The sequence below is a fragment of the Pan troglodytes genome, chromosome 5 (assembly GCF_028858775.2).
Source record: "Pan troglodytes isolate AG18354 chromosome 5, NHGRI_mPanTro3-v2.0_pri, whole genome shotgun sequence".
Classification (NCBI taxonomy): Eukaryota; Metazoa; Chordata; class Mammalia; order Primates; family Hominidae; genus Pan; species Pan troglodytes.
This window is the reverse complement of record NC_072403.2, coordinates 157,384,518-157,404,994: the sequence shown is the minus strand read 5'-3', so window position 1 is coordinate 157,404,994 and position 20,477 is coordinate 157,384,518. Positions and strand designations below refer to the sequence as shown.

Here is a 20,477-nt window from a genome sequence, read left to right as displayed (position 1 = left end):
AGAATGAGAGAAAATATTCACAAACTGTGCATCTGAAAAAGATCTCATTTCCAGAATCTATAAGGAACTTAACAAGCAAAAAACAAGTAATCTCATTTAAAAATGGGCAAAGGATGTGAACAGACACTTCTCAAAAGAAGACATACAAGTGGCCAACAAACATATGAAAAAATGCTCCACATCACTAATAATAAGAGAAATGCAAATCAAAACTATAATGAGATGCCATCTCAAACCAATCAGAATGGCTGTCATAAAAAGGTGAAAAATGTTGGTGGGGCTGCAGAGAAAAGGAAATGCTTATGCACTTTTGGTGGGAATGTAAATTCGTTCAGCCATTGTGGAGAGCAGTTTGGAGATTTCTCAAAGGACTTAAACCAGAACTACCATTGGACCCAGCAATCCCATTACTGGGTATATACCCAAAGGAAAAGTTATCATTCTACCAAAAGACACATACACTCATATATTCATTGCAGCACTATCCACTATAGCAAAGATATTAACCTAGATGCCCATCAATGGTGGATTGAATAAAGAAAATATAGTACATACATGCAGTGGAATACTATGCAGCCACAAAAATGAAAAAATAATATCATTTGCAGCAACGTGGGTGTAGCTGGAGGCTATTATCCTAAGTGAATTAATTCAGGATCAGAAGACCAAATAGCACATGTTCTCATTTGTAAATGGGAGCTAAGCATTGGGTTCACATGGAATAAAGTTGGGAACAGTAGATACTGAGGACTTCCTTCCACTAGAGGTGGGAGACAGAGATGGGGACAAGGGCTGAAAAACTACCTATTGGGTGTTATGCTCACTACCTGGGTCATAAGATCATTCGTATCCCAAACCTGACCACTACACAATATACCCATGTGACAAACCTGCACATGTGCCACCTGAACTGAATCTAAAGTGAATGTTGAAATTATGAAAAAAAAGGTGAGGGACATGGGACTCTTTCTTTCGCTTGAACACTTAGAGGTCATTGTAGGATATTACTTGGCCTAATTTCAATATTATTGTGTTTCAGGGAATAGGAAGGCATGAGAAGAGGGAGGGAGTTGAGAGAACAGTCAGTCTGTGAAGTAGTCAGAACACATGTATGTATGTCTTATGTTCACCATCTTATTTATATGGGTATGGTTCATGGTACCTCAAAACAATTAAAATATTAACATCAAAGATCACTGATCTCAGGTCATCATAACAGATATAATAATAGTGAACAAGTTTGGGATATTGTGAGAATGATCAAGATATGACAGAGACATGGAGTGAGCACATGCTGTTGGAAAATGGTGCTGATAAACTTTCTAAATGCAGGGTTGAAACAAACCTTCAATTTGCAAAAATTCAGTATCTGCAAAACACAATAAAGCAAAATATGAAAGAATTGTCCTCCCCTTGAATTTTCATGTAATTGAGATCCCAGTATGTGAACCCATATCACTAAAACACTATAAATTGTAGAATTGTGTCAATCATTTATTTTGAAAATGCACATTGATTACCTATTTTGTGCCCAGAGTATTAAGAACTATAGAAAGTTCAACTGAAAAAACAAAGTTCTGCCCACAAGAACTCACAGTCCAGAGAGAAAACACGCAAATTCAAAGTAAAATTTACAATATGAAAATGTCTGAATATAGATAAGAATAGGATGCTTTGGTGACATATTGGTGCATATCTTAAACCTACAAACAACCCCTGAGAAGGCTTTTTGGAACAGAGCATGCTTGAATTGTCTTTGAAGGATGAGCAATTGTTAGCCAGATGAAGGAGGTGGGATAGGATGAGCATTCTTGGAAGAAAGAAAAGTAGAGACTCTACCTTTGCAAAGATAAAGAGTTATAAAAAAAGAGAGTGTCTTTGAGGAGTTTATTGTAGTTCAACATGGGTGATTGTGGTGTGCTGGTAATTAGCAAAAGGTGAGGGAGGAATAGTGCAAGCACAAGATAATAAGCAGCTATTCCGTTTCACTAAGGAGTGTGCATTTTATCCTGAAGCAATGTTCTAAGGGAATATGGAAAACAGGTTTAAGAATGAACAAAACCATAGCAAAGAGACTGAGAAATTGCCATAATAATCAAATTTCAAGATTGTGAGGATATAAATTTTAGCCTGCAGGAGTGAAACTGGAGAAAGAGGACTGTTTAAAATATAGATTTAAGAGATTAAATCAATGGAGACTGTTAATTGTTTTAATGTTGTTGGTAAGGGAAGGAAAGAAGAGTCTAGTAAGTCCAGGTTTCTGCCTTAAGTGGATTGGATGAATGATGCCATTATCTGGGTCAGTTGTTGGGGGGGGAATGGTTAGGGGAAAATGGTGAATTAACCCCAGGACATGTTATATTTGAAGTACTTATTCCACATTCAAGTAGAGATGGCCAAAAGTTAGAGAGTACCTAAGCTGGATGTGTAGACAGAAAGTTATAAAAACATGCAATACTTGGCCGGGCACGGTGGCTCATGCCTGTAATCCCAGCACTTTGGGAGGCCGAGGCAGGCGGATAACGAGGTCAGGAGATCGAGACCATCCTGGCTAACATGGTGAAACCCCGTCTCTTCTAAAAATACAAAAAAATAGCTGGGCGTGGTGATGGGTGCCTGTAGTCCCAGCTACTTGGGAGGCTGAGGCAGGAGAATGGCGTGAACCCGGGAGGTGGAGCTTGCAGTGAGCCGAGATCGCGCCACTGCACTCCAGCCTGGGCGACAGAGGGAGAATCCGTCTCAAACAAAACAAAACAAAACAAACATGCAATACTTATACTTAGGGCCAAAATAGCTAATGTGGAAAGCATATAAAGACATGGATCTTTACCATTTTGTAGCTATTAAGTTCTTTGACAAACCTCATTGGTCACACAGTCATGCTGTAGACATTGCCATTATCAATACATCCAATCCCTGCAAAATCTTATTTTTATTCATCCTAATCTCCAACCACTACTTCCTATATTTCCAGCTCATTCCCTCTAGTATATTAACTCTGACAATTCCTCTACCCCTACTGGGACCAACAATCTAGAGTTTTTACCTTTTTCATCTACTGTCTTTTTACCATCCTTTGCCCCTTCAGGGCTCACAGTCTCTGCTTCTGCACCTTAAATCCATGGTCAAATACTCTAATCATTTGTTGCCTCTTGCTTCATTATACTTACTTGATAAAGCAATAGCCCTAGTTAAGTTCAATCCTTCACCTATTATCTGTGCCTGCACCTGTTCAAATGATTGTGGCTAGAAAAGAATACACTACCATGGCAACTGGTCACATTTTTATATTTTTGACATTGGATTTCAATTTGGACTTTCAAGTATCGCCTGGTAATCAGGCAAGATTTCTTTATCTTTTATTATACTAGATGGCTATTTTATTAATATGTCTTCTTTTCTGCTTTCAAAATCTCAATGCCTACCTTCCATTTCTTCCCCATTCTCAGGAGATGAACTTGCCTTTTATTTCACTGAGAAAATTGGAGAATTTACGTGAAAACTTCTATAGAATCCCTTCATTATACCTAACTCCCATCAGAATCCAGCACACATACCTTTCTTTCTTGTGTATTATTATGAGTAAAGTCTCCACACTTCTGTTGAAAGCATTCCATATGCCAGATCTCCCAACCTCTTGCCTACTCAAGGACATTGCTGCTGCAATCTCTCCTTTTGCCTGTCTCATAAATTTTTTATTCTCTGATCAATCATTTCCATCAACACACAAGCTGGAATAATTCTCTATATTTAAAATTACTTTCTCTTTTACCATCATTTTTGCCCCTCTTAGGGAACTTGCTGTTCCCTCTAATTGACTTATTAAAAACATGGCAACTCTTCATGTCTTTTAAGTCTTTGAATAACCATTACATTCTTGATGAAGTCTTCCCTAACTACCTGTCCCTTAGCCATCCCAATCCTCCCCGTGGCCCTTGTGGTCCCCTTTAATTTGTTCTATTTTTCCTGGAGTCCTTTAAAGATATTTTATCATTTGCTTATTTATCGTGTTCATAGCTTATTGCCTAATATTATTTCACAAAGATCTTTGTGACTTATTTTTAATGACTTATTTCCTTCATAAATATTTGTGAAAATGAACACTATTGAGTGAGAGAATACTTTGGCTAGGAAAAAATGCACATGTACAAAACAACGTGTCTCTATTTCAGGAGGCTCCCTTACAAGCATATAAGCCTTATCTACAGAATCTGTGATAAGTATTCCAGGGAGAGATTAAGAGTAGCAGGCACCAGTGACTACGACGGAATTTTAGCAGTAGCTGGAAGAAGAGTACAGGAAGGAGAGAGATGAATCTAAGAGGTCCCACAGTGATGGAGGTAAGGCTTTGTGAAGAGTGTCAGATGCTCAAAGAAAGCAAATGAGGTGAAGGCTGAAATTGTCTGTTGAGTACTGGAATTAGGAGACTACCCCTTGCCTTGGTGGGGACAACAGGCAAATGCAACAGGCAGAAAAGTGAATGGAAAAGAGAAAAAGTACAGTGATATTTTAAGATTTTAATTATGAGAAATAGAAGTAGGAAAACATAATTGGAGAAGTTCTTTTGTTTTCACAAAAGATGGATGAGCCATGATTATATTTATACTCAGGAAAGAACTTTAAAGAGTCAATGGGGGATGTGGAATTTCAGAGTATAAGAAGTCAGTGTAGTTTGGGGAAGGAAAACTAACCTTAAAGGATGGACAGGATTTGACTAAGGGAGGATTCAGTGTCAAAATATGAGGCAAAAAAATTTTGTATTATACTGGTTGAGGTCATGTCCTTTGGGATAGTTTTGTGATCCTCCTCTGCAATTTACTAAATTAGTGATGTTGGGAATGACCCTGGGCCTACATTTCTTCATCTTCAGAATGTGGCTAATGATAGGATCTTTCTATGAGGATTGAATGAGATGGCTTTCTTTTCTAGATGTCAACTTGGAACCTACCTGCTCTTTAAGATCTGAGACTGGCAAATTGGCTTATTCCTTTGCGAGTTTTACAATCTTCAAAAGTCTGAAGGGTTTCTCGAAATCTCTGTCCACCTCCTGGAAACTTACATTCTGGGGTCACTGTGGCTCCCCTCTGTGGTGCGCTCCTTGGCTGCCTCTTCCCTGCATTCTGACATCCTCAGTGAAAACTTCTCTTTTTTCCTATGCAGTCTTCAAAACATTTCTAATTTAAAAATGCAATTTAAAGGCTCGTGATTCAGTGATTTTTACTGAAAATTGGTGGGGAGAAGAGTGAAGTTGGAGGGGGGATTCCATTAGCAACACCAACCCTGAAGGGAAAACATTAGCGGCTCTATTCTTGAACCATATCTCAGGGGCATTTAATCATCTCCAGGTCTGGGTTGCCCTCCATGTTGCTACTCCTCACTCTCTCATGTCTTTTCTCTACCATTCACTTTCTGGAGTTAAATATCCATGGTGCATCAAATAGAGAAGGTTTCTCCCTTCTCTGAAATCTGGAAGACACTAAAAATACAGAGCCCTAGTAGAGCTTTTTTTCCTAATCAATTATCAAGATATTTCTCCAAAGGAAGATGATTCTTCTAAGAGGAATTTAGGAGACAACTGCTTAAATAATAAAATTTTCTTCACCTTATGACATTTATAAAGTACTTGAGTAAGGAAATATAGCTATTATCCTTAAAAGGAAAATTAGCATTCAGTTCTCATGCAACGCTGGGCTCTGGCAGCAGAGTGTGGGAGATTTGGAACATTCCTCAAATCCATTTTTGCTATGGTTTTGGACTCAAACTTTACTCTTTCTCTCTCACTGCTGCTCCACCTTTCTGGCTCCCAACTCAGCCTCAACTTCTGTATGTCTGGTTGGCATCTCACAGTTGCACCATTTATGTTTCCATAGAATGGCCATCCTCTAGGCTATGTCAGAGTTCTGGATTATTACTCTAGGGTTCTAGCTTTGGCTAATATGGTGTTTGATAGTAAGGGGCAGGAATAGAAGCGGGATTATTAATTTCTCTTTCCTCAGATTAAATATGTGACATTCTTAATCTTTTCTACTCAAAGCTAACTGTTGGGTAATTCCAGTCACAAAAAGCGATTAGTAGACTTACTATGTCAAAACCTCTTTTTTTGTTGTTTTTTTTTGGTGCATTTCACACAATCTGGAACTGATCCCTGGGTAAATGCCATTCTGATTCCATTAATGTTAAATTTCAAAGAGACAGGAAAGGGCAAAGCAAGAGCTGAAAGTAATTACAGAGAAGAGTGCACATCTGCTGTACTGGAGTGTCCATCTTGCTGCTGATGTTGAAATGGATTAATCCTTTCTCAGAATTGGCTGAGTGGCTTGAACAGTAGGCATGCTATTAAAGGATGAGATGAGTGCATTCTGGAATGAAGACTCAAAATTAAGGTGCCCAAAATAAATCACCCCAAAAGCAAAGTGCATTTCTCTACTTCTCTGAAATCAAACTTTTCTCGCTGAGAACATAAAACAGCAATCTTTATCCTAACCAAAAACTTCTAGTGTAAGTAACTGGGATATTGAGAAAATGATGTATGGTTCATTATATGTAGGCAAGTAAACACATTCGCCTTCATGCTTAGGCCACTTTCCAGAAATAAGCTGTGCTTTTAAGGCAATTTAACAAGTTCTTCAGCCCTTTGGAGAAACATTGCATTAGTATTAGAGTTTATAGGCTTTATGGCTACATGGTGATAACAGGAGGCAAAACTTTTAAGTTATCAATTGGCGTGGCCTTAGGAATCTCTTCACTGAAGGATAAAATTTTTTTTTCTGGAAATAAAGTGTTCAGATTTTTATTTTTGTGTTTTTTAGATCCAGTAATAGAAGTCTAATCACGGTAATGTAGCACGTGATATTATTGGAGATACCACTTAATTGAGTTCATGATAATTCACCATAATTCCAGAAGACCCATATTTCTGTTCAAATAGGGCCTAAAAAATGTTAATGTGCATCTTTAAGTGCCTGCCTGGCTCCTGGGGATAATACGCTATGCACTTAGTGCTTCATTGTTCCCTTCGCAGACACTGCTGAACTGAGCATATTAAAGATATTGCCTACCAATCATATAAATTAGGTAGTCTTTTATAATGACAGAAGTAATGTATGTCTATTGCTATTTAAATAGTTCTTACATTATGCCTTTCGAAGCTCTTCTGCCTGTGATAATGGGTCATATGAAAGTAATAACATCTTGGGATAAGTCACATCTGAGCAACTCTGTTTATAATAACGTGTGATGCTCTTTGGGAAGCCCCCAAGCATGGGGCTACCTTAGGTATTCATTGCCACTTGCCAGAGGTGACCCTTTTTGTTTGTTTGTGATTTTTGTTCCTGTGTTATTTATTTGTTTATTTTTATTTTGGTAAGAACACATAACGAGATCTACCCTCTTAACATTTTTTTATGTGAGCAGTACTGTGAATTATAAGCACAATGTTGTATAACAGATCTCTAGAACTTAATCATCTTGCAAAAATAAAACTTCATACATGTTGAAAAACAACTCCCCATTTCTCCCTCCCCTAGGCAACCACCATTCTACTTTTAGTTTCTATGAGTTTGACTATTTTAGCTACCTTGTATGAGTGGTATTGTATAGTAGTTGTACTTCTGTGACTGGCTTATTTCACTTAACATAATATCTTCAAGGTGCATTCATGTCACATATGGCAGGATTTCCTTCTTTCTTATGGCTGAATAACAAACATTTCATTGTATGTATATATCACATCTGCCTTATCCATTCATCTACTGATGGACGTTTGAGTTGTTTTCACATCTTGGCTATTGTGAATAATGTTGTAATGAACATGAAAGTGCAGATATTTCTTCAAGATCCTGATTTCAATTCTTTTGGATAAATATACAGAAGCAGGATTGCTGGATTATATGGTAGTTCTATTTTTAACCTTTTAAGAAAATGCCATATGGTTTTCCATTGAGACAATCCTTTTATACCCACTCCTGGCAGATCAAAGCTATTTGAGGTTCATCCTCTTGAGATCCAACGTCTATCACTTGCTTTCATTTCTCTGGCCATATACTTCTCTATTCGAGTCCCACAGAAGCTCTCCATTCATATTTTTCTATGTTCAGGTGAGATAATTTCTGGACACACATGAGATGCACTTAAAACTATCTCATAGTCTCACGGCTCTGCTGTGGTGGCCCAAATTTAAATGCTATCAGTCTCTTTGATGCTCTCTGTTCTCCCATCCCTATCTTGATCTTAGCCACCAGTATTGTTTTCTGGCCAGCCTTTCACCTCTAATTTAATCACTAGGCATTGACTGAACTCCTAGTTCATCTTGACATCTAGGTCCTCAGAGAGGCAAGGTTGATTTCTAGTTGAGCTCCTGAAATGTTCCACTTGGTTACAAATTCAATTTCTTTCCTAGAAATTATTTCACCTTCCCAGGACTGTGCCTTGAGAAGAGTAGCTACAATTGCAGTCATCACCTGATTTATGATGCTTTACTGTCCATCTTCACTATCTCTCTCAAAGTTCTATCCATATGTTGAGTTAATGAGAATACGGTAATAACCACTACCCCTGCATCTTGCAAGTCTTTCATGGTGGCAATAATTATTGTAGCTCTCCCAAGGGTATGGTAACTTTTGGTTAATTATCCTGTTTGAGAAGGACAGTTACCAACTGGCCTCTGTAAGTCTCCATTCTGACTGGCTTCTAGTAGCATTGGATCCTTTGATGTCTGAGTATCAGCTCACAGCCAATGTCTAGCAATCCTTAAAATGTATTGATATTTCCCCTTTGCCCAGTGCATAGTCACCATGGTAAATGGAGGCAGATTTCTTTGGAGAAAGCTAAGAAGAGAATACACTGTACAAATGCATGGTTTGTCTTTGGATCCTTTCGCAAGGTGACCTGTATTTCCTTCACACAAAGGGCTTGAACCTGTGGACTGGCTCTAGTCTAATTTAGTTAAGACCTATAAATTGTGGTGCCTTACTGTGGTTTGTATGTTTATGTCCCCCCAGATTTATATGTTGAAATTCTCACCCCCAAGGTGATACTATTAGGATGTGAGGACTTCAAGAGGTGATTAGATCATGGGGACAGGGCCCTCAAGAATAAGATTAGTGCCCTTATAAAACCTGAGTCCCCAGTGAGACACTTCACCCCTTCTACCATGTGAGGTTAGAGAAGATCTCTGTGTATGAGGAAGTGTGCCTGTCATCAGACACAGGATCTTTCAGCATCTTGATCTTGGACTTCTCAGTTTCTGGAACTACGTGAAATAAATTTCTGTTGTTTATAAGCCACTCAGTCTGTAGTATTCTACTACAGTAGACCAAACAGGCTAAGAGAGGCCCCAATCTGATCTGTGTTCACAATACCTAGAAATTTTGGTTTACACAGACCAAGTAAGATTTCAGTAGGCCACCCATTTATTTCAGTTCTAGAAAATTGATCTTAGGCATCACCATTGCTTTCTCTCTAGAAAACCGTATTTCAGTTCTAGATTTCAGTTCTAGAGACGTCATGATAAGTTGTAGTCATTACCAAGGATGTTTGTTTTTCTCTGATTATTGCTCCAGCCCTTCTACCAACAATACCCGTACCCTTCTTATCTTTGGCTACTGAGTGGCCTCTATACTGCAAGATCCATCATTCACAATTATTTCAGGGAATCAATTCATTTCAGTGGAAGTTTTTCCCACTGTAATTACCTGTCTGCAGAAGGCAGCTAGTGCAGAGCTTTCCAAATATGCAAGTGCTCCCCAGCAATGTACTTCTAAATATCTTGATTGGAGAAGGAATGTCCTTTAGGCCAACCTAGGTGACATAGGTAGGAGTAGATGAGTGGCTTGCTGTGATAAATCCACTCAAATGTTTTTGTCAGTGGAGCCTTCAAATTTCTTTATATTAGGATTTCTGGACCTTGGCACTATTGATAATTTTGGAGCAAATTATTCTTTGTGGAGAGAGACTGTCAAGTGCAGTATGGAATGTTTAACAGCATCTCTGGTCTTTACCCAGCAGTTCTTCTTAGTTATGAGAATGAAAAATGTCTCAAGAAATTGGCAAATGTCACTTGGGGAGGGAGGGTAAAATTTCCCCCAGTTGAGAAACACTGCTCTATATTATTGAAGGAAATGTGGTTGAGTCTAGTTTCCAGGCAAATATAACTGTTATAGTATTTATCTATCTAAAAACACATCTATCTGCTTCAGCTAACACACTGAATCCACAGTTTTTAGTAAATGTACATATATCAATAAATTTGACTTGATGCATTTTGTTTGTTTTTTCCTGATCTAGTACCCTCAGAATTCATTCCCAGCATACTCCCCATATTTTTCCCAGTGCAGTTGAGAGAATCCTTCAGTTATTTAACTTATAATCTGTCTCTCCTTGGCTTTGACTCTGAGCTCACGTCCCTGAGGTTTGCTGGTATCTGACTTAGTTATAGAACCCAGAGGCAATATGGGGTCGTGGGGCAGTTCTCAAGAAATACCAACACTCCCTTGCAAGATAACTGCCTCTAGTGAAGTGGAAGAGATATTCCATTCTCATCAAATATCCGCATACTCCACTACATTTTTTAGACTCCTTGCAATTACGGTGGGCCATGTGACTAATCCTGGAAAATGTGCTTTGAAGAGAAATCATATGTGACACTTTTTGGCTGAGGCATGTAAGAGCTGGTTTGGGAACCTCTCCCTCTCTCTCCCACTGTGAAAACTACCAGGTGCACCACCAGTTCAGCTGTGAGGTGACTGAGCTTCAGTCAATAGATAGAAACAGAGCTCCTTGCCTATTTGCGTTGGACAAGTAGCAGGAGACAGAAATAAACTTTTGTTAGGTTTGTTATTGCAGCACAGACCATCCTATTCTAATTAATCCAGTAAGGTCATTAGAGAGTTTTCTATTATAGGGATGGTGGCTTAATTAGATAGGAGAGATGGCTGGCTTCTTCTGTCAAAAGAGAGTTAGTAGGCACTTGATTCTAAAACTACAGTTTATAATTTAAGTAAGTACTTCATCACTTGCATGTCATGAATAATCAATATTCATATTTTTGCTATCAAGGAAGTCATTACTGCAATCAACTTTAACCAGGTTAGATAAATAATCCCAGGCATCGAAACTTGAGAGTTTGCTCCTGAAATCACTTTTCTATAATAATTTCTTTTCCACTGGTAAGATACTTAGTAGTAAGGTTGCTGGATCTAATAGTTCTATTTTCAGTTCTTTGAGATATCGCCATAATATTTTCCATAGAGGTTGAACTAATTTACATTCCCACCAACAGTGTATGAGCATTCCCTTTTCTCTGCATTCATGCCAATATTTTTTTTTGGCTTTTTAATAATAGCCATTCTGATTGGTGTAACATGGTATCTTGGTGTAGTTTTAATTTGCATTTCTCTGATGAATAGTTATGTTGAACATTTTTTTCATGGGTGGTTGGCCACTTATATTTCTTTTGAGAAATGTCTGTTCATGTCCTTTGCCAAGTTTTTAATGAAGTTGTTTGTTTTTTTCTTGTTGAGTTGTTTGAGTTTCTTGTAGACTCAGGATATTAATCCTTTGTTGGAGGCATAATTTGTCAATATTTTCTCCAATTCTGAAGGTTGTCTGTTTATGCTGTTATTTCTTTGCTGTGCAGACACTTTTTAGTTTGATTAAATCTCATTTGTCTATTTTTGTTTTGTTGTGTCTGCTTTTGGGGTCTTCGTCATAAATTCTTTGCTTGGGCCAATGTCCAGAAGAGTTTTTCCCAGATTCCAGAATTTTTATAGTTTCAGGTCTTATGTTTAGTTCTTTAATACATCTTGAGTTAATTTTTGTATATGGTGAGAGATAGTGGTCCAGTTTTATTCTTCTGCATGTGGCTAGCCAGTATTCCCAGCACCATTTATTGAATAGAGAGTTCTTTCCCCATTGTTTATTTTTGTTGGTTTTATTGAAGATCAGTTGGTTTTAAGTATGTGGCTTTCTTTCTGGGGTCTATCTTTTTTTTTTTTTTTTTTTTTTTTTTTTTTTTTTTTTTTTTTTGAGATGGAGTCTCACTCTGTTGCCCGGGCTGGAGTACAGTGGTGCAATCTCGGCTCACTGCAACCTCTGCCTCCTGGGTTCAAGCAATTCTCTGCCTCAGTCTCCTAAGTAGCTAGGATTACAGGCGCCCACCACCACAGCTGGCTAATTTTTGTATTTTTAGTAGAGACAGGGTTTCACCATTTTGGCCAGACTGGTCTTGAACTCCTGACCTCATGGTCCACCTGCCTCGGCTCCCAAAGTGCTGGGATTACAGACGTGAGCCACCATGCCCGGCCTGGGGTCTGTATTCTGTTCCATTGATCTGTGTGTCTATTTTAGTACTAGTACCATGGTATTTTAGTTGCTGTAGACTTGTAGTATAATTTGAAGTCAGTCAAGGTGATGTCTTCAGATTTGTTCTTTATGCTTAGGCATACTTTGGCAATTCAGGCTATTTTTTGGTTTTATATGTACTTTAGGATTTTTTTTCTAATTCTGTGGAAAATGAGATTGGTAATTTGACAGGGACTGATTACTTTGGGCAATATGGTCATTGAGTGATATTGAGTCTTACAATCCATGAGCATTGGGATGTTTTCCCATTTATTTGTGTCATCCACAATTTCTTTCATCAGTGTTTTGTAGTTCTCTTGGTGGAGATCTTTCACTTCCTTGATTAGATGTATTCCTTTGTACTTAACGCTTTATTCTGGCTGTTGTAAATGGCATTATGTTCTTGATTTGGCTCTTGCCTTGAATGTTAGTGGCAGATAGAAATGCTACTGATTTTACACATTTATTTTGTATCTTGAGACTTTACTGAAGTTTCTAATCAGATCTGGGAATCTTCCAGAGAAGTCTTTAGGATTTTGTAGGTATGTGATCATGTTGTCAGTGAACAATAATAATTTGACTTCCTCTTTCCCAATCTGAATGCCTTTTATTTCTTTCTCTTGCCTGATAGCTCTGGCTAGGGCTTCCACTACTATATTGAATAGGAGCGGTGAGAATGGACATCTTTGTCTCATCTCACTTCTTAGGGGACAAGAACTGGAGCTTGCTTTCAACTTTTCCCCATTCAGTATTATGTTAACTGTGGGTTTGTTACACATGGCTTTTATTTTGAGATACATTCCGTCTATGCCTAGTTTGTTAAGGGTTTTTATCATGAAAGGATGTTGGATTTTATCAAATGCTGTTCTGTGTCTATTTAGATGATCATATCGTTTCATAATTCATCCTGTTTATGTGATGGATTATATGTATTAATTTGTGTATGTTGAATCATCCTTGCACCCCAGGAATAAAGCCCACTTGATGATGGCGAATTATTTTTTGATGTGCTGCTCAATTCAGTTTGCTAGTATATTGCTGAGGATTTTTGTGCCTATGTTCATTAGGGATATTTGCCTGTTGTTTTCTGTTTTTGCTATCTTTTTGCAAGATTTTGACGTCAGGATACTAGTTTTGTAGAATGAGTCAGGGAGGAATCCCCCTTCCTCAATTTTTTGGAATATAAATTGGTACCAGATCTTTGTACATCTGGTGGAATTTAGCTGTGAAACCATTTGGTCCAGGGCCTTTTCTGATTTTGGTCCAGGGCCTTTTCTGATTGGTAGGTGTTTTATTACTGATTCAATTTCATTACTCGTTATTGGTGTGTTCTGGGTTTCTATTTCTTCCTGGTTCAATCATGGGAAGTTGTGTGTTTCCAGGAATTTATCCATTTTCTCTAGATTTTCTAGTCTGTGCACATAGATATGTTCATAGTAGTCTCTGAATATATTTTGTATTTCTATTGGAGAGGTTGTAATGTCACCTTTGTTGTTTCTGGTTGTGCTTATTTGAATGTTCTTTTTTTCTGTTAATCTAGCTAGTGGTCTATCAATCTTGTTTATCCTTTCAAAGGACAACTTTTCATTTTGTTGATCATTTTGGTCTGAATTTCATTTAGTTCTGCTCTAATTTTAGTTGTTTCTGTTCTGCTAGCTTTGTGTTTAGTCTTTTTGGTTTTATTTTTTTGTTTGTTTTTGTTTTTGTAATTCTGTTAGATGCAAGGTTAGGTTGTTCATTTGAAATCCTTCTATCTTCTTAATGTAGGCATTTAGCACTATAAATATTCCCCTTAAACACTGTTTTTGTCGTGTCCCAGAGGTTTTGGTATGTTGTGTCTCCATTTTTATTTGTTTCAAATAATATTTCATTTCTGCCTTAATTTTATTGCTTACTGAAAAGTCATTCAGGAGCAAGTGGTTTATTTTCCATGTATTTATGTAGTTTTGAGAGTTCTTACTGGTATTGATTTCTATTTGTATTCCATTCTGGTTGGAGAGTATGGCTGGTATCATTGTGATTTTTTTTAATTCATGAGGACTTGCTTTATGGTTGAGCATGTGGTCAATCTTACAGTATGTTCCATATGCAGATGAGAAGAATGTATATTCTGTGGTTGTTGGGTGCAGTATTCTGTTAGAAGTCTATTAGGTCTAGTTGGTCAAGTGTTGAATTTACCTCCAGAATTTCTTTGTTAGTTTTCTGTCTCAATGAGCTGTCAAATGCTGTAAGTGGGGTGTTGAATTCCACCACTATTATTGTGTGGCTGCGTTAAGTCTTTTTTTTTTAGGTCCAGAAGTAATTGTTTTGTGAATCTGGGTGCTCCAATGTTGGGTAAACATATATTTAGGACAGTGAAATCTTCTTGTTGAATGGAACCCTTTATTGTTATGTAATGCCCTTTTTTGTCCTTTTTCACTGTTTTTGGTTTAAAGTATATTTTATATGATGCAAGAATAGTGACATTTACTCCTTTTTGTTTTCCATTTGAATGATAGACTTTTCTCCATCCCTTTACTTTGAGCCTATGGGTTTCATTACATGTGAGATAGATCTCTTAAAAACAGCAGAAGAATGAATACTGTTTTCTTAAATCCAATTTGCCAGTGTGTGTCTTTTATGTGGAATATTTAGGCCATTTATATTCAAGGTTAATATTGATATAGTGGTTTTGTTCCTTTCGTAGTGCTTTTAGCTAATTGATTTGTAGTCTTGATTATGTAGTTGCTTTATGGGTCCGTAGGCTATGTGCTTCTGTGTGCTTTCGTGGTAGCAAACATCTTTCATTTCCATGTTTAGCACTCCCTTAAGCATCTCTTATAGGGCCAGTCTAGTGCTAACAAATTCCCTTAGTGATTGCTTGTCTGGGAAAGACTTTATTTGTACTTTGTTTATGAAGCTTAGTTTGGTGGAATATGAAATTCTTGGCTGGGATTTCTTTTCTTTAAAAATGCTAAAAATGGGCCCCCAATCTTTTCTGGCTTGTAAGATTTCTGCAGAAAGTCTGTGTTAGTCTGTTGAGTTCCCCTTTAAGGATAATATGGCCATTTTCTTTATCTGTCTTTAAGATTTTCTTTTTTTGCATTGACCTTAGATAGTCTGATGACTATGTACCTTGGTGATGTTCATCTTATATATCAACTCTCAGGACTTCTCCGGATTTCTTGTATCTGCATATTGACCTCTCTAGCCAGATTAGAGACATTTTCCTGAATTATATTCTCAAATATGTTTTCCAAGTTGCTTACTTTTCTTCTCTCTCTCAGGAATGCCAACAAGTCATAGGTTTCATTGCTTTACATAATCCTATATTTCTCAAAAGCTTTGTTAATTTTTTAAAATTAATTTTTTCTTCATTTTTGTCTGACTTGGTTGATTTGAAGGACTAGTCTGTGATTTTTTTTTCTTCTGCTTTGTCAAGTCTGTTGTTAATGCTTCCAACTGTAGTTTGAAATTCTTTTAGTAAATTTTCCAATTCCAGAAGTTCTGTTTGGTTATTTCTTAATATAACTATGCGGTCTTTCAAGTCTTTGATCATTTTGCTGGCTTGTTTGTGTTGGATTTTAACTTATCTCTTGTATCTTGTTGAGTTTCTTTGCCATCCACATTTTGAATTCTATATCTGTCATTTCAGACATTTCATTCTGGTAAGGATCATTGCTAGGAAGCTAGTACAATCCTTTGGAGGTGAAAAAAAACTCTGGATTTTTGTATTGCCAGAGTTCTTATACTGGTTCCTTCTCATCTGAGGGAGCTGACATTTCTCCTTATTTCTTTTTAATTTGCTATTGTTTTGATGGGGAGTGTTGATTTTTTATTGTTATTTTTTTCCCTTGAGGGTATGACTGTGTTGTTTATTGTGTATCATTGATTTGCCTTGTTTCTGGGTGCTTTCAGAGGACCAAGGCTCTGTAAGGGCTCCTTGGTTGCAGATATGCAGTGTCTTCCTCAAGTTTATTATTGTAGTGATTTACTTTTATTTGGAGGTGTAATTCAGGCTTCCGGCCAGTAGATGATGCTGAGAAGTAAGAGCCAGCAAGAGGCTCTTTGCATGTGTTTACCCTTAGCATGGGCAGAAACAATGGAGAAGCATGAAAAGCACCCTCCCTCAGCTCATGCTCACCTTTGGTGGGGGTGGAGCCAATGGAGAAGCCCAGGAAGTGGCCTCTGTCAGTCCACACTCCCCAGGCCCCACCTGGAAGACCTTTTGTCATGTCGACAGCAGTGCACTGAAGAAGAAAGCTGGGGGTGAGAGATGAACTCTTAAGTTCATTTCCAGGCTTTGTTGGTGCTGCCTTATGTGGCTGGCACCATGCTTAAGTTTTCTTTGACTCAAGGGGGCTTTGGCAGGCTATGCACCTCTCTCCCTTAGGGCCACTTAGTACTGGGGGTTAGATCTCCAAGGAAGTGGGGTCCACCTCCCTCCTGTTCCTTGGAGCTAGTGGGGCACTGTCTCCCCACTGACCAAGGGAGCAGGCTGGGGCACCCACCAAGGACACACACAGACTGGTCCCAGAATACAAAGCTGTCCCTGGCTGCAAGTCTTGCCCTCCAGGAGAATCCTCAGCTTCAACAACTCTCCTCCCATACTGGTCTTGTGGTGAGAGAGAGCCTAATTCTAGCATCTACTGCTGGGACACTCTCCATACTCACCACTCAATTCTGGCAGTGGGAACCCTTCTCCTACTCCAGTGCTAGAACCCCAGTCTCTGGCCCAAAATTAAATGCCTGCTGTGGCTATTGCTTCCAGGTTGCAAAACAATGACTGCCTTTGTATAAGCCTGGATGGAAAATGGCATCCTCCTCTTGGTCCTGGGTCTGGGACAATGCAGTTTTTTCCCAGTGTCTCCATCTCTCTATCTCTCAGCCTCTCCCTAACTGTTATCTCTAGGGCTTGAGAGAAACAGGGTGCCCTCCCTTGGCACATATCCCTAGTGGAAAGGTGAATCACCAAGGGAGACTGACTGCCCCTCCCACACACCTTTTCAGCTGAATGCTGTCGCAAGGGCTGCTTGCCCACTTTCTCCTTCCCAGAGTATGTATGAGGTGTCCTTTGCTATTCCTGCAAATTGTCACCTTTCCTTTTGAATTAAAACTCAGGGTTGATTTTTACACACTATTTTGCTGTTTCCAAGTGGCCGAGGCATCCTAAAAGTCTTTTTGTCACCATCTTGGGAAAAGAAAAGGTTTTCTTTCTTTTAAAAAAATTGAATTGAGATAACCAAGGTGAAATAAAAATGCATACCTTGTAGCAAAGAAGATATGAAGTATTTGATTTTTTTACTTGTGATTTAAAATCTCATCTCTTTCTTTAAAACCACAGTCTTGGCTGGGTGTGGTGGCCCATGCTTATAATCTCAGCACTTTGGAGGTGGAAAATGTCTGTATATTTAAAAAGCTCAACAATTTCATATACCAGGCACCTGTTGACTGCTTAAGGATGGCCTAGATGCTCTTCATGGTGTTCACAGCAAGCATCCTGGACCCTATTTGCTTGTTTCTCGTCTATTCTCTCTTACCTTGTTTAACAAAATCAGGAACTGAAGAGTGGGCCAGTCTGAAACAAGATCAGAAATAGGCTGGTCAGTGTGGCCTCCTTGGCTTCAGCTATCCTAATCAGATCCAAGGACTGCAGCTGGAGACTGGGCCATGCCCTCTAGGCCTGCTCACTGCCAGCACAGTATTTGTATGACCCAGATACAACCTCTGCTTACAGGGTGACTTATTTTCTTTGTATTTTCTTTTCCATATGCTTGAGCTCATATTATATATTCAATTTGGAAACTCTTTTTTACTAAGTTTCTCAACATAAGTACTTTTAATTAATAGATATTTAATTTTTAATTAATAGATTTTATATATAACTGTATACCATTCTATCTTGTGTATATACAATAATTTACCTTGCCTTTCCTGTGCTTTTAGACTTTTAGGTGTTTTATTTTTGTTTTTACTTTTATGAATCATGAAATAATGAACACTGTCATGTCTAAGGCGTCTGTTGTCCTTAGGATTATTTCTTTGAGCAAAAATGCCAGGAGTGGAATTCCTGGATGAAAAGATAAGGTTGTTGAATAATTATTGCAAATTCTTTGCAAAGGTTATCTAATAATTTATATGTCAACATCACTGATTAGATTTCCTTCTTCATACTACGTCGAGTTCATTTAAAAACAAAAATAAACATTATATACCATATTCTGCTATAACACAAATCAACTATGCTCCCTAAACCAAAGGAAACTGTAGCGTGAAGTCCTTTGACACAGCTGCTGTCTCTTTTTTTCCATCATTTCTTGACAGTAGATTACCAATTGTAAGTAATAAAACCACCTAGAGGGGCTGCATTTCAGAGTAGAGCTCAAAGCTAGACAGCTCCTAGTGTGATGCCCTTTTTGGCTGGCTTTCTGTCCAAGTAATTCCATCTCATTCATGTTCAATCAACTAGGAACTTCTACTAGAATTTTGAAAATGATTTGTCATTAGTGGTAAATAGTTTAAAATGTTTAAAAGCAAAGTGGCACTATTAAATTTTAACTTTTTCATTCATTTATTTCTTACTACACATATTAATAGCAGAAACATTTAATCTTGGTGATGCATTATAATTTTTATTAAGAAAATAATCACATTCCTTAATCTTTCAGGGACATATATGGTCCTACAGTGGTATTGACTGAATCTCATTTCATATTAATCCATACACTAGTTTTAGCTTGATACAGATATACAACTAAGACTTTGCTCTTAAAAAAATAAGTGTAGGGTTTTTTGTTTTGTTTTGTTTTACAGGAAGTCACTGGGACAACCAGTGAAATATGACTAGGTCTGCAGATTTGATAATATTACTGAATAATATTGTTAATATCTTAATTTTAAAATATACTGACTATGTAGGTGGTAATGGAACATCCTAGATTCATGGCTGCAGCTTACTTTTACATAGTTCAGGAAAAAAATTGTACGTATATATACATACATATTTGTGTGTGTGTTTGTGTGTGTGTGTGTAAGAGAGAAAAATAAAGCACATATATGAAAATGTTAACTGTTAGGAGATCTAGATAGATATACAGAAATTCTATGTACTATTCATGCACCTTTTCTATAAGTCTGAAATTATTTCAAAATAAAAAATTTTTAAAGTCAATAATAAATAGACCTGAAAAGAGCCCTCTTACATTAAAGCTTTCCTCTATACACATCTTGTATCATATCAATGCTAGCATTTATTTAATAATTTTAATAGAAAGGACAGATGATAGTCTGTAGATTAGCATTTTCATTTATAAATTATGTGCTATGCTGGTTATGGAAGCATCACTAAAAACATTTAAATGGGTTATGGCAAAGCTAAAGCTAAAAATTAATTGTCCTTTCATTTGGAATCTGTGCTCTGCAATGTATTCAAAATAATCTTAATATGTATTCATCATGAATATTATCATGAATCTGCATTAAAATCATTGTTCAATTCAATGTAATAATTATTCAGTGAAAGCCTTAAGATTCCAAAATATTAATTTTCTTATTGATTTGTACATCCAGTTTGTATCAAACAAATAAATATATTAATAGTCATGATTTATTTAGGATTCATTGACTTTTATTAAGCACTTCTAATTTGCTAAATACTACGTATATACATGATAGGAAACAGTCACTGTTTATTTTCAAGGTGTTTCCTAAGACTGAATAACAACATCTTGAGCAAGGCTGGCACTGTGCCAGGTTTTAATAAGCTGCCACTCCTCTCCTCCTTTTTCCAGATGAGAAGAGGACAGCTGACATGTGCTGCTCGGGGATGTGGGAAGAGACTGCAGGTGAGTGAGTATGCACCTCCTCCCAGTGAGCAGCTTCCTCAGCTGGCTGTCATCTCTTCTTCAGGAAAGTCATATATTTGGGGGCTGTGCAGTCATTCAGAGGACATTGCTCTATGGCTCACTTCGAGATGACTTTGCAGAAGCAAGGAATTCTGGAAATAAGGCAGGCTGAGTTTGGCCTTGGCCAGAGCTGTGTGGCAGATGGAAGCCATGGGAGGGAGTCAAGAAGCTTGGCTGGGCTCAGTTTAGCTGGCAACCCAGGACAGGACAGCAAGAAGATGCCCAGATGTCAGAGAATTCCCATTTCTTTTTTCT

At 37.7% G+C, this 20,477-nt stretch overlaps 1 protein-coding gene across 1 annotated transcript in view; it reads left to right on the top strand.

Annotated features, from left to right (window-relative positions):
* The window catches only part of EPM2A (EPM2A glucan phosphatase, laforin), a 345,250-nt gene that overhangs the window by 205,370 nt on the left and 119,403 nt on the right, over positions 1-20,477 (top strand). Inside the window, exon 4 of the mRNA XM_024357451.3 lies at positions 20,109-20,162. Coding sequence (XP_024213219.1) covers positions 20,109-20,162 — 54 coding nt within the window. The remainder of the gene's footprint in view (positions 1-20,108; positions 20,163-20,477) is intronic.